At 37.2% G+C, this 14,879-nt stretch overlaps 1 protein-coding gene across 1 annotated transcript; it reads right to left on the reverse strand.

Moving 5' to 3' along the window:
* Positions 1–4,635: 4,635 nt before the first annotated feature.
* Positions 4,636–6,483, reverse strand: LOC137962214 (ABC transporter G family member 10-like). Its single transcript, XM_068808954.1, has one exon. It carries the CDS (start codon positions 6,481–6,483, stop codon positions 4,636–4,638), a length of 1,848 nt encoding a protein of 615 aa, XP_068665055.1.
* Between the last annotated feature and the right edge of the window lie 8,396 nt (positions 6,484–14,879).

The following is a 14,879-nucleotide window of genomic DNA, read 5'->3' on the forward strand; positions in this document are numbered from 1 at the left end:
GAGAAATTAATGATTCACTCTCGGCTTCATGGTTATGATCATAGTCTTTTTGCACATCATGATGACCTGGTTGCTTAAAAAATTCATTCACCGCTTCTAACTCAATAAACTCAGCACCTCATTATTCTCTTGTTGAACATTCTCTTCACTTGAGCTCTCCCCTTGGAGAGAATTCTGAGAGACTCCCTCTGAGTAATAAATCTCTATTTCATGGAAAGAGGCATCTAGAGTCACATGGGGCTTTTGGATGTGTGAATCATTGCACCAATATCCTTTTTGAAAGTCAGAATAGCCAACAAAAGCACATCGTTTGGCACATGGATCAAGTTTATTTCACAAGATTTTTGGGATATGAACATATGCGGTACACCCAAACACCCGGGGTTCATGATTCAGAAGATGAGGAATGGAAATTAGGGAGTACAGTTTGTGTTGAGGTTCTATTACTCAAGAAGGTGTTCAATTGATGATGTAGGTAGCAGATTTGATAGCTTCACCCCAATAAAATTGAGGCATGTTCATGCTGAAGAGGGAAGGCACGCACTACTTCCAAATTTTATCTACTTTTTCTCTCTGCCAATCCATTTTTTTGGGGAGTATAGGTGCATGAGGTCTGATGACGAATTCTATGATTGTTCAAAAAATTACTGAAAGAAGCATCGACAAACTCAGTACCGTTGTTAAATTTCAAAACACGAATCTGCTTTTGGTACTAAGTGTGTACCATTTGGTAAAATTTCTGAAAGGCTAGACACACATCACTCTTTTTTATAACCAAGGATACCCAAGTCATTCTAGCGCATTCATCAATAAATGTCACAAAGTAACGAGCTCTAAAAATAGAGGGAACCTTTGTAGGACTCCAAACATCAGAATGAATAACCTCAAAAGGTTCGAAACTATTATTCAAAATCGATAAATAAGAGATACAGTTAGGGGTGGCATCGAGCCGAGCCGAGCCCGAACCTGCCTATGTTCGAGCCAAGCCTAGGCTCGAGCCTAAAATTGTTATCGAGTTCGAGTCGAGCTCGAGCTTCCATACTCATTCAATTTTTTTCAAAAAATACAAGTCTCGAGTTCGTGCTCCAAAATACATTTAAAACTTTTCAAAAATTACACGTCAAATAAATTTTATATAAAATTATGCATATATTTTACATAAAATTGGGAATGACCTCTACTTAAAATTGGGCATAAGGGTGGCATCGAATCTAGCTGTCCGAACCTTGTTCAAGCCGATCTTGATTTAAATATTTTCAACTCGAGCTCGGCCGACCCTAGCCTCGAACCTAAAATTGTAATGGAAATCGAGCCTAATAATTTTAACCGAGTTCGAGCTCTAGCTCTAGCTGAGTTTGAGCTTAACCTATATTTAATACTCTATATAAAATATATGTCAAATAAATTATATATAAAATTACGCATACATTTTAAAAAAAAAGAATGATAGGGGAGGTTTAGGATTGAATTTCAATAATGGATTAGAACACACCAATATTAATTTTTTACTCCAAATGTTGTCTAGCTTCTTTTGTAATTTTTGAATCTGGCCATAAATTTACTATGACCTCCTTAGTGCCCTTAGTTGAAAATTTATATTATAGGAAAAACTAGAAATTTTTTTCCTATGATACATATTTCCAAAAAAACTTTAAATAAAATCCTATTACTATTAATGACTTATTAGGAAATTACAAGAAATATTTTAAAATTTTCTTAGGAAAGTTTAATGGACCTCTTATTGCTTCTTCTAGGGAAATAAATAAAAATTAATAATCAATCTAATATATTACTATACTTATCGATAAATTTTTAATCAAATAAAATATCAAACACAAGATTGTTTATAAAATTGCCTCATGCTAAAAGTATTACAACATCAACTATCAAATACTTATTCAAAAAAAGTTTATACTGTTTTCTAGCATAGTCCCTATAAACTTATTTCTACTCAAATGTATTTTTAATTTCTTCAGGAGCCATGAGGAAGGAGAGTTTAAGAAAAAGTGTTTTTTTCACTTTATGATCTCGCACATGCGACTTCCACACAGAGAGGAGGGGGGGGTCCCCCTGAACTTAGGTATTCTGCTATTTCCTTTCCGTCGAGACGAGGAACGACGCCGAGGGAAATTTTCGTCAACGACGGAAACAAAGGCGAAGCAGACAAGGGGGCAAAAATCGAACGGCGGCCACAAAATCAGCGATGATAGAAAGGCAGAAAGCGGCCGGCAAGGAGGTGGTCACAACAATGGCCGGAGGGGCTTGGCGGTGACTAGGGGAGGAAGAATCCCCCATCCCCCCCTCCTCTTGCTCTCACTCTCGCTGCACTTAGCACTTCGGTCCAGCTCCCCGGTCCCTACTCCCCCGAATCCGCACTACTCGTTAAATTAACGAGCCGGCTCACGAGCTTTCGAGTCGAACCTTGATTCGGTCGAGCTCTGCTCGAGATTTGGGTATACCGAATCGAACCGAGCCGCTCACGAGCTGGCTCTGTTCGAAGCCACCCATAGATACAGTGGCTCTTAGCCAGTTCACAAGTGTTACAATGAAAATCCAAATTATTCAAACCTTAAAAAAGTTGTGGTTACAATTTCTTAAGATAACCAAAGGAAAGATGGCTGAATCTTCGGTGTCATAACCATATAGTTGCTCGAGCACTGTCTTCACTGCTAGCTTTATTTGCTTGACTGATTTTCGATCCCCCATTCTTTGTCAACTCCAATTAGTAGAGTTTGCTCCATTTAACACCATAACCAAGAATCTTTCGGGTTAGAATGTCTTGAAAGACACAAAACCAGAAAGTTACAGTACAAGCAAGAGTTGAAGTAATTTGGCTAATAGACAAAAGATTGTATTCAAGAGATGGATCAACAAGGATAGTATTTAATGTAAGATTATTACACAAGATAATCGGTCCTTCCCCAGTAATAGGAGAGGTACTACCATTGGCGATGGAAATAACAGATCGATGAGAAGATAGGATAGATTTTAACTAACTGGAATCCCTCGTCAATGTGATCGGATGCACCTGTATCATTAATCCAAGTTCTATTCTTAGAATATGCAGAGAATACTGGTGTTTTACCGATAATACCTAGATGGGCAACATTTCCTGTAAGCAGTAGCTGATTTTCTTCCATGGATGTCATAATAGTTTTCCCAACAATCTTTTTAAGAGGTTTTTTTGAGAAGTCCCACCACTCCAGATAACCAATAATCTCGTAATAACGCTGTTGCGAATGACCTTTTCCCCCGCAGTGAGTGTATACCCGGTTGTTAGCTTTTCTAGAGGATTGAGTGTTTCGATTGTTTGAAGATCTTTGTCTACTTTGGTTAATCAGCATAGTCGATTTCTCAGAGATTGGACGATAGCTCCCCATTGTCTATCTCTGGGTTGACCCGATTTTTTTGGTCCGGTCTGGAAAATTGGTCTGATCCACTAGGTTGACCCGGTTTTGGGTCTCGGTCCGGTCCGAGTATGGATTGAGCTCGGCAGGAAATAAAGGAACAACCATTCCTAAGTTAAGATAAAATTAAAAAAATGATGATCACCTTCATCTTCTTCTTCGACGATGCAGCTTCTTCTTCGCCAACAACTTTCGGGTTGGCGGTATGCTGGAAGGCAGAGCGGTGGCTCAGCTTCAATCGTCGATGTCATTCGGAAGGTTTGTCAGAGTGGGGAGACGATGGAGATGAATCGGGCTCAAGACGCTGGTGTGGCTCTTCATCTTCTGCATCGGCAACGTTGGTGCCGATAGCTGGAAGGTGGTTCAGTGGCGTTTCGTTCGGCTTTCGGGAGTCCCGCCGGAGTTCGGGTCACGGCGGCTCAGTGTTGCCGCGATGAATGAAGGAAACGCAAACAACGTCTTCGTTGTTCTCAGCAATGACAAAGCATCTTTGGTTTTGTGGTGCAGTCATCGGCAACGTTCATACTGGTGGTGCGGTCATCGGTGACGTTCGGAAGCCGGTTTAAACCAGCTCTTCGTTCACAACGGCTACAGAGCAGTTATGCTCTGGTTTTTTTCTTTTTTTCAGCAACAGAATTGCTACTCTACGCTTCGGCTATGGGATAGAGTTGCTGCTCTGTTCTTCGACGACGGGAGAAGGATTCTCCTGCTCTGATACCATGTCAAATAAAGTAACACCAAAGCAACAAAAAAGTTTCAAAAAATTATTTTCTGATGTATTCTTCTCTCAAACGGAAGCTATTTAACGATACAATTACAACCTAAAATTAGGTCCAATTTAGATTCTAAAATCAGGGGTGCCCAATCTATCCAATAAAGATTGGGTAGTTAACACCTGATCCATCATCGGTCACTCCATGTGTAAGTCAGTTTCATAACTACCGTTCATGAAGAGAGTCGAAGGAATAGTAGATACTTGGAAGGACAGGTTAGCAGTGGTACGTGATTTCATTGATGCGAGGTAAAACAAAAGAGGTGATTTGAATGCCACAGAAGAGATGAATTGCTTTGCCAGTAATCTCGAGACTTTCATGAACTAAATGCTACAGAAGAGATAATTTGAATTAAAAACAACAAACATACAAAAGAATTCCAGTAATTTCTATTACTTTATTTGTGTTCATTTTTCAAGTAAATAGAATAACAATTTGGAAGGAAAGAATTCCTTTTACTTTCTTGTGAAGTGGCATCTGAACCAGAGAATGAAAAAACAAAGGATTCTGTATCCACAAATGAAACAAAACATCACCCCTAAGTTGCTCCATTTTTGCGATTCTTTCAGCCCTTGCTGTGCCAGAAAAGCTTCTCCGTCCAGAAGACAGATCCCTCTATCCGTTTCCAAGCACCTTCCCCTGTTCTTCTCCCCTCCATACTCGTTTATCATAAAGGCCTCGAATGGGTACTTGAACATGCTCAGGTAGTGGAAGAAAATCCAGTAACGGGGTATGTCCTTGCTCGAAATAAAATACCCAGAAAACAGGAAGAACGAACCCATAAATCCGGCTATAAGCGAATTACCCATGATGAAATTCGGAACCAAAGCACTGAAACAGGCGACGAAAGAGTTGGCCATGAGAACAACCATCCAAACCACCAAAGAGAAGTAAAGAAAGCCATCAAGATCTCTTCTAAGACCGACCAGCCAATACACAGGAGTAGTGTACAGGAGCGCAACCATCAAAAGGAAAGGAAGGAAGACGAGGGCATTAGATATGACGTAAGAAGATACTCTGTAAGCTCCGCGGGACGTCTCTCTCATTAAAATTCTTCTTTCTTGTAAGAAGATCGGCAATCCTTCCGTTGTTGAAGAGAGCAAGAAGGTGAGGCTAAAAGCGAAGAAACCAATCAGTGTTTGCAAAGCTGTGCGGCCGCCTTGTCGGCCCACATTCATAAATATGGTTCCTAGCGCGAAACTGGCCACTATGGCTTGAATCGTTCTTGCAGCAAAAAGCTGTTTGGTCCGTACTACGTTCTTGGAGAATCTCTCCCCTAGGATTAAGACCTCCTTGCTGCGAGAATTCGCGAACAAAAATGGCGGGTCTTCGACGTTTGGGTCCCTCAACCCACCTGGTCGATCGTTGTATTGTTCGACTTTTGGTCTGGACTCGCCGTGGATTGCGTTAAAATGGGTTCCTAGAAAATACTTGTCGTCCACAGATGAAGACTTGACTACTAGACTTTCAAGAGCATCAATGGCGAACTCGAGCACATTGACGTGCCTCGGAATACAATGCCCAGAAGCTTTTATCCTGTTCTCCAGCTGCTTTAACGACCCATGGTGAAGAGCTGAACCTTCTGATAAGAGGAGCACACGATCAAAAAGCTCCAGAATTCGAAAACCCGGTTGATGGATCGTTAAGATTATCGTCTTACCTTGCTCGACTGTCATAGATTTGAGCAGAGATATGACATGAAGAGCCGAGGCTGAGTCCAAGCCGGAAGTAGGCTCATCAAGCAATAAAACGGCAGGGTCATGCACCAAATCAACCCCAATGGAGACCCTTCGCCTTTCTCCCCCAGAGACCCCTCGAGACCCACTCATATCCCCACCAATCCTCGAAGAAGCAACATGCTCCAGTCCTAACTCCTTCAAGAGCTCTGCCACCCGCACAGCTGCGGCTTCATGCCCGCCGGCCACCTTCAATCGGGCACTATACATAAGCGTCTCCTTCACTGTGAGCAACGGGAAAAGCGCGTCGTCTTGAGTCACATACCCAGAAATGCGTCGAAAATTCTCAACTTTCATGGGCTTGTCGTTAACCTTAATCCTCCCGGAGACTCGGTTCAGGTTAACGACTCCGGCGAGAATCTCCAACAAAGTGGTTTTACCCGCACCACTGGGTCCTGCGATCGCCAGGATTTCCCCTGGCCTAGCTTTGCAACTAACATTTCTCAGAATCTGCTTGCTCGCGCTTTTATCTCCCCGGCGATCGATTCTGTAACTCAAGTTCCAGGCTTGAATTGTGAAAGAAAGTTTTCGACGCCTCGAATTTGGCATGCTTACAGGCAAAGCCATGGAGCAAAGAGCAATAGAAGATGCGAGCAAAATATGCGAAGTAGAAGGTGACACACAGAGGGAGAGAGAAGGGAGGAGGAGATGAGCTAACACACCAAACTAACAGTTCCCATACACGCTAGCATGCAGGGGTTGTTTTCCTGAGCTTGACTGGGCTTCGTTCTCTTCCAGGGTTTCTTTTCCTTCCAAAGAAGGAAAATTATCAGCTCTCAAGAATCTCAATTCCGGTTTTCCTCATTAAACTATCGATTGGAAACGTTTCTCAAGTCATGTTACTTTGAGAAAAATGATCGATGAAGCGATGGAAAGAGAGAAAGACGGCAACAGCGACGCTTTTCAGGTGAGCGACAACATTGACTGGCCGGGGGAGAGAGTAGTTCAAGTTGTTGGGGTGGCCTTCCTCGCACTCACCACCCTCTTACCTGACATTCTTGCGTTTAATATCTACCCCTTCACGTTGGGGGTATTATAGTCATTTTAAAAAGGAGTAGGTCGAGACTAGGCTTTACTACTTTCTCAACTTAGTCTTCGGAATGCGTCAGTAAATCCTGCTTTTCTGAGAAAGAGTGAAAACGTTGGGAATGTTAAGATATTATAAAAAATATAAAAAATCTAAATTAAAGTAATTATATTAATAAAAAATTGAATTATATAATTAATTATAAATAGGCTTGGATTTCTTGTAAAAATTATTTTTATTCAATGAAAATTCTCCTTTTTTCTTTTTCTATATGTGGATTAGGTTCTTGAAGTGAAACACTAAAAATTTTATTATGCAATTTTTTCTTCATATGCTGGACTTTCATCTTCGCATAGTTTTCTTACATGGCATCAGAGTCGGAGGTCTGATTTTGTCTTTACATTTTTTGTATATATTTTTTATTTTATCAATTATAGTTTTCATTATGAGCATTTCGGCTCTTGTTTCACTAAAAATTATTGACAAATCCTCAATAACTTTAAGTTTTTTACTGATGAGAGAAATAATATTCATTATTCCATCCTAGACCGCTTCAAAAAATAATATACATATATATATACAACATCTATCTATTATTCCATAATTATTTCATCTCATTTTTTTATATGTTTTTTATTTTTATTACTTTTAATTTATATTATTTGTTTGTAACTTTTTTTTACAAGATAGAGATAGGATGTACTAGTTAGATGGCCCCCATTAATTCCATCTCATATCGCCTTCTCAAAATTTCCACTATATCACATTGTCATTCCTTGCGACATCAATGATACCCTACACGAGAAGTTCGCCTTCATAGGATGGAAGTTGTACCATGAAACAATGCAAGTTGAATTCTCTCTTAGCCTGATTCAACTTGGAGAGTTGTTAAGAAAATATTTTGAAAAAACTTGTATATTCAAAATTAAATTTATATAATATACTGATAAATCAATGTCAAATTAATGAAGTGATTGATTTATCTTGATTTTTAAAAATCAAGAGAAAATCTCTTGGTTTGCCTGTTTTGCTTTATTAATGCAACTTATATAATTTAATTGTACTAATCTGGGAAAATTGAGTTGTTGGTTTAAGGACTCAGATTCTTTTATGTGCCTATAAATTGTCATAGAATTTCCATAAAAATTCATTCTATTTTAATAAAAATTCTTCTTCTCTCTTTTTCATCCATGGATTAGGCTTTTAAGGCCAAATCAAGTAAAATTTCATTTTATTCTTTGTATGCTCAATTTGCAATTTCACATAGAAATTTCATAGGAGGAATTATTACTTGAAAAAAACATACAAGTTGAACCACGAAAATTTATGTGTTGGAAGGGAAATCAATTTTACTCTTTTACTTAATCTTTATCTATTATATATTAAAAAGACTAAAAATAAAATATTTTTTTAATCTAATTTTTATTCAAGTTATTTATTTGATTACATATTTATCATTTAATAAATAAAATAAAAATGAGTAAAGGTTATTTTTACTTGATTAATATTATCTTATTATATAGAAAAGTAATTCACCATAAAATATAATTAAATTGTCGTTTTTTCTATGAAAATTTTGAGAATTAAAAGTTAAATGCACCTAAATATTTTGCAAGCATTCAATGGTATTAGTGTGCATAGAATTTTTTATTAGGGATTCTTCATTGGAAATCTATTACTGCTATATGAGATTTTAGAATAACTATTTTTAGAATATAGAGTTTCAAAGTTACAGAGTGAGACAACTATAATTCTTATATATATTTCTTAATTAATTGGATGTATCAAATAATTGATATAAATATTAGTTTAAAAAATAAATTATTACTATAGTAGTTATATATATATTTTATTATATTGTTAAATATATCAATTACTAAATAATTATATTATAATAAATTTGTTAATTCAACTTACTAAGAATTTATTATCTTCAAAATTCAAACTCTAATATTAATTTTTTTTTGTTTGTCTAGCCTTATTAGCATCTTTTATGTGATAACAAATTTTAGCGACAAGGTTCCAGAATTGTGTGCAAAATTTATGAATCTCAAACTATATTTTAGATCTATAATTTTGTAACATTCTTAATAATTTTCTCTGTCTTTTGGTGGTTATGCGTTAAAATTGTATTAGTATACAACTTCTATAAAGAAATTAATGCAATTTATTTTTCAAAATAACTATTTCTATGATATACAAGTTCAGAGTCAATACAACTCTTGGAATTCTTTTTACAATCCAATTCATTAATTTTTTTATCATTTTATGTAAAAAGTATTAAAAGGTACTAAAAGTCCTATTACACATGGACTTTTACAATTGATAAAAATAAGCTAAAATGTTTTTAAAATTGATTAAAGAGGTATCTATCATCTTTGCATTAAACAAATAAAAATGAGGGATTTGTTTTTTTGTTTTTTCATTTTTGTGACAAGAATGGAAACAAGTTAACGGACCATTTTCATAAAAAAATATAAATTCAGATATAATATATTTCATTTTTTATTATGCGTTTAAGAACATAAGAGAAAGAACATTTTCATTTTTTATGGCATGAATGGAGTAACAACTAAACATAAAAGTTTTAGAGTTTTGAGTAAGTGGACTAGTTGCAATGCCTTTTATGAAGATATCTTATAATTGATTCCTTAAAAGGAATATATTGTGTAAATATAACACCAGCTTGTTATTTTCCTCGAACAATAAGGCAATCAATTTCAAAGTACTTTGTTATTTCAAGGAAAACTAGATTGGTTGCAATGTGGATATTGTCTCGTTGTCAAAATATAGTGGCATGGCCTTGGTTATTGGAAAAAACCAAATTCTACCATTGGAGTCTTCAACCATAGTAGTTTACTTATTGCATTTGCAATTGCCCTATTCTTTGCCTCTACACTATATCTAGCCACCATACTTTATTTTTTGCTTACCTCCTATTGTAATGTAATACTCTGAAGTAGACTTTTTATTATCCGATGATCTAGCCCCAATCAGTATTTGAAAAACCATTGATATTAGTGTGTCCATGACACTTATATGATAAGCCTTGATAAGAATTTTTCTTTAAATACCTAAGGATTCTTTTGTAATCCCAACCAAAGAGATTGTCATGGTTGATGTATAAATTGACTAATAATACTAGTCAAGTAGGATATGTTTGGTATTGTAATTGTGAGATCGATAAAGTTTCCAACTAAGCGTTGAAATCTTCTAATATTAATATTTTTTTCCGTATTAAACAAATAATTTAACATTTTGTTCCATAGGTGTATCTACAGGTTTATGCCCCAAGCATTCCAATATCCTTTAGAAGATCAAGGGCATACTTTCTTTGACACAAAATTATACCATGGTTGGATTGAAGAACTTCCATACCCAAATAATGTTTGTGTAGACCAAGGGCTTTTGTTTGAAACACTTCATACAAATCATTCTTAACTTGTTGAATTCCCTTCAGTACCTGTGATGATATATCATCTATATAAACTACCATTAGAATCATGCCTTGTATAGTGTTTTTTGTGAAAACTGAAAGGTCACTTTCACACCTTATAAAACCAAGTCAAACAACCATCTTAGTAAATTTATCAAAACATGCATGAGGTGACTATTTGAGTCCATAAATTGCCTCGATGACATACTTTCTCCTCCTCAACCACATTGCCAAGTGGTTGAATCATCTAAACCACTTAAGATAACTCACCATTAAAACAAAAATATTTTTAACATCCATTTGATAAATAGACCAATTAAACTTAGCAATCAAAGATAAAATAGATCGAACAAAATCGAGTTTTGTCATAGGAGAGAATATTTCATCATAATCGATACCATAAGATTGTGATAGGCTTTGGTCACTACCTTTGTATCTAGCCACGGAGCTACTAGGATTACACCCATTTGCAAGCCACTAGTTTTTTGGTTGGAGGAAGAGATGATAGGTCCCAAGTACGGTAGTTGTACATGGCCCACATCTCCTCAGCCATGACAGCTTTCCACCTTGTATTAGTGGAGCCCCTTTCGTAAGTCGTAGGGATAAATGATGATGGAATGCTTGCCAAAAAAAAAGAAAAAAAGCTCAGAGACAGATTGTGAGTGGATATTTGATTTACAATAGGGTAGAAAATAGAGGTTGGTTGGGAAGTACAAGAATGGGGTTGCTTCCATAAAGCAATAGGCATATTGTCATAAGGTGGACCACATACAACTAGAGAAGATGTAGGTAAGCTTATCTTAGGAACATCATGGGGCTCCATAGGTTAGTGATTAGGAGTGGGAGTGGAGGAGAGCTCGGGGGTTTGCTACTCATCATGTATGTTGTGGTTGTCCAGTAGAACAATTGGTATTGGCAACGCTATAGAAGATTAAAACATGGGAGGAGGAGTGGAGAAGAGGTATGGCTGATCCTCAAATATGTACAACAACAAAAATAAATATTTTCCTGAGTTTAGGGGAATAAGATACATATCGCTTTTGATTTTGGAATATTCTAAGAAGTACATTTGACAACCCTAAGATTGAACTTATTTTGATGAGGACCCAAACTATGAGCAAAGGAAACATAGCCAAACACATGAGGTCTTCATAGAAAAGTAGCAGAATTGCTAAATAATTTTGAGAAAGGTGTATGATGTTTTAAAACACTGGAAGACTTTCTATTAAGAAAGCAAGCCATAAGAACAACATGTGGCTAACAATATTAAGGGGTATTCATTGACAACATAAGAGTATTTGCTACTTCAACTAGGTGCCTATTTTTTCTTTTTGACACACTATTCTATTGTAGTATACAAACACATCATGTGTTGCCCATATGTTAATCCTCTTCTTGATTTTTATGATAACAAAACTTAACAGAGTAGACAATTGTAAATCTAGTATTTTAGATACTTTTCTTTCAAGAGACATCCATTTCAAGGTCTAAAGCATCAAAACGAATCAAGCTTCTCAAAGATCTCAACAATCATGGAAATTCAAGAGATATTGAAAAAAACACTTGAAATAAGAAGATAAATTGAAGACTAGAATTTAGGATTTACTGAGATATTTCAAAACTCAATCTATGTAAAAGAGAGTGATCTAACTCCAAATTTGAGGTACAATGAAAACTTAGAGTTTTAGGACATACCATGCATTTAAATATGTTTTGAAATTGTCATATACACATTTCAAACATGTTAGAAATACTTAGGATCATTCATTTCCATGCTTTCAGAGTATATTAGTTGAACTAACACTACAATGATCAATTAACATCTACCAATGATCCATCATCTAGAAGTGCACAAGCCAAAATTATAAAGCATGATCAACCAACCTAAGTCGATTGATCAATCATCTAGAACATGGCCAAACTGTGTTATAAAGACCGATCTATCATCTCATTTGGACTGGTCGATCAATACTATCCAGGCAAAGGAATTTCATGTTCATTGATCGATCAACCTATATGTTGGAAGATGGGCTCAAGCCCACACGACCCAGGAAGGCCAACACTTGTATTAGAAGATGGGCTCAAGCCCACACAACCAAGGAAGGCCCACACAACCAAGAGAGGTGGACAATGGGCTCAAGCCCACTAACCAAGGAAGGCCCACACAATGTTGGCATGATGGTAAATAAAGATTCATCTCATAAAGATGACATTGATGTAATTAGTTTAAGTTTTAGAGGCATAATTATAATATTATAGTTTATTCTTCTATAAATTGAGCTTTAGGGGGGACGGTTTATCTATAACCTCACTCTTCCTCCTATTCTCCCCAAGATGTCATCTCTCTTTTTCTCCATGAGCTAATCCATAGAGTCCTAAAAATCAACATGGTATCGGAGCACTGTTTTTCAAGACTCACATGAATGGTTTTCAATATTCCAAAAACCTATTTTTTTCTTTTGATCATATTGTTCATATTTTGTTTATAACCTTCACATCCAAATAGTTTCCTCTATCTGCCACATTACTCAACAACAGTGCAATCTACTTCCTGCTATGATTATGGATTGCCCCTCTTTCGCATGCAATTCGCGAGTCTTGCTATAGATGCCCTCCACTCAAGAGCCATGGCTAGCACCAATTGAAGAATAGATCAAGTCACTTTCTCTAACAGAAGAGACGAAGCAAGAACCCATTGTCCATGCATGACAGGCAGAGATTATTGTTATATTTCCTCCATCGTACCCAATTCTTGCAGATAAGATTAAAATCATCGGCCTTAGGGTTTAGGGATTACTGTTATTTAATCAAATGAGTTGTACATAAACAGGAGAAGCTTAATCAAGCTAGGACATTTTGCGAAAACTGATGTTGGCAGATGGATAGAGAAATCACATCGGAGAGTACTCAATTTTACACCAGAAGAAACTCGAACACCATTCCCTCCATGCAATTTTGCTGCTTCAACACTTTGGATAGTCTGAATTGCAGAATTGGAAGGTGTTAGGTATACGACCAAAGTCCCACATTGGCTAGAAGTGGGGAGGATTATGGATATATAAGTGTAGACACTATCTCTATTGGTATGACGCCTTTTGGGGTAAAACCCAAGAGCAAATCCATTTGGGCTTAGGCCCAAAGTGGATAATATTATACCAATGTGGAGATAGGTGGTGTCCATAGTCCTTTTAAATAGTATTAGAACTATATCCCGGAGTTAGCCATGGTGGATGAATCCTCTGAATGTCGAATGAAGGTGGTGGGCCTTGAATTAGATCGTGAAGGGATCCGTGGATGTGCTCTATTGGATAGGTGGTGTGCTCCGAATTTTTCATGGACGTGTCCTGGTTCCAACACGGTGAAGAGGAGTTGATCTGGATAGAGCATGCTCTCGAGACAGGTGGTACTCCATGTAAGGTGTGTGCTTTCAATGCATTGGAGTAGAGAATCCGAGTTGGTAGATAGTGGACAAATGAATGATTGTTTGAGGGGAGGCTCGGTGGTCCTTTGTTTGAGGGGAGGATTGTTGGGAATACGACCAAAGTCCCACATTGGTTAGAAGTGGGGAGGATCATGGATATATAAATATGGACACTATCTCCATTGGTATGAGGCCTTTTGGGGTAAAATCCAAGAGCAAATCCATGAGGGCTTAGGACCAAAGTGGACAATATTATACCAATGTGGAGATACGTGGTGTCCATAGTCCTTTGAGAAGGAGTAACAAAAGACATATTACTAGTACCTCTTGGGAGTCTTATGTGATGGCCAAATCTCTGACGAGTGCACCCTCGGCTCACCCTTGATATCTCTGTCATCCAGCCAACATCTAGATTTCTTTCTTTCTTTCACTATCTCTTCGAAAACTCCTCTGGCTGACATATGTCGTTCTGGCCTTCTACTGGCATCAAGTTTATTTATGGAATGTTGCCTCCAAGCACCACTGTCTTCACTAGAATTGGTGTAATCCTCATGATTTTTTGTTGCTTATTATCTTCCAGCTAGCAAGGAAATCTTCTAGCAATTGATTCATATCTTCTACTCCACTTATTCTGTTGCCTATTCGTTATTGGTGTTTTTTGGGAAAATCCTTTGGTTGGTCTCTATCACCAGCTTGGTTGCCACTTCAGGAGGTCGAAGACAACTACTAATTGATACTACCGAGTCCCTCTCCTGCTGATTGATCCCACTCAGTTTGGAAGCCAACATCTAGAAAAATTTTCTCTACTGCCTCTCCGATATTGTCTCTGTCGTCGATTCTCACTATTGTTATTCGGGCACATGCATCTCATGCTTCATTTTGAAAAAAGCAACGCAGGATAGAGCATGCGAGTTGTATAAATAATCCGATTGATTTATATAGGAAAATTTCTCCATGATCTCTAGTTCTGAAGACCAGCGCCTCCTCCATCGTTGAAGTTACACCTCTTATACTCACACAAATGAGTAGCAACACCAGATTCCGCCGAATCCATTACAGTTTTCGGCGAGGGGGAGGAA

The sequence above is a fragment of the Aristolochia californica genome, unplaced genomic scaffold (genome assembly GCF_029961685.1).
Source record: "Aristolochia californica isolate CCGP_79_NKW_82.1479 unplaced genomic scaffold, dmAriCali1.0.hap1 SCAF_4, whole genome shotgun sequence".
NCBI lineage: Eukaryota > Viridiplantae > Streptophyta > Magnoliopsida > Piperales > Aristolochiaceae > Aristolochia > Aristolochia californica.

Coding starts and splice junctions, on each gene's coding strand:
- LOC137962214 (XM_068808954.1), bottom strand. CDS start 6,483: ATGGCTTTGCCTGTAAGCATGCCAAATTCGAGGCGTCGAAAACTTTCT.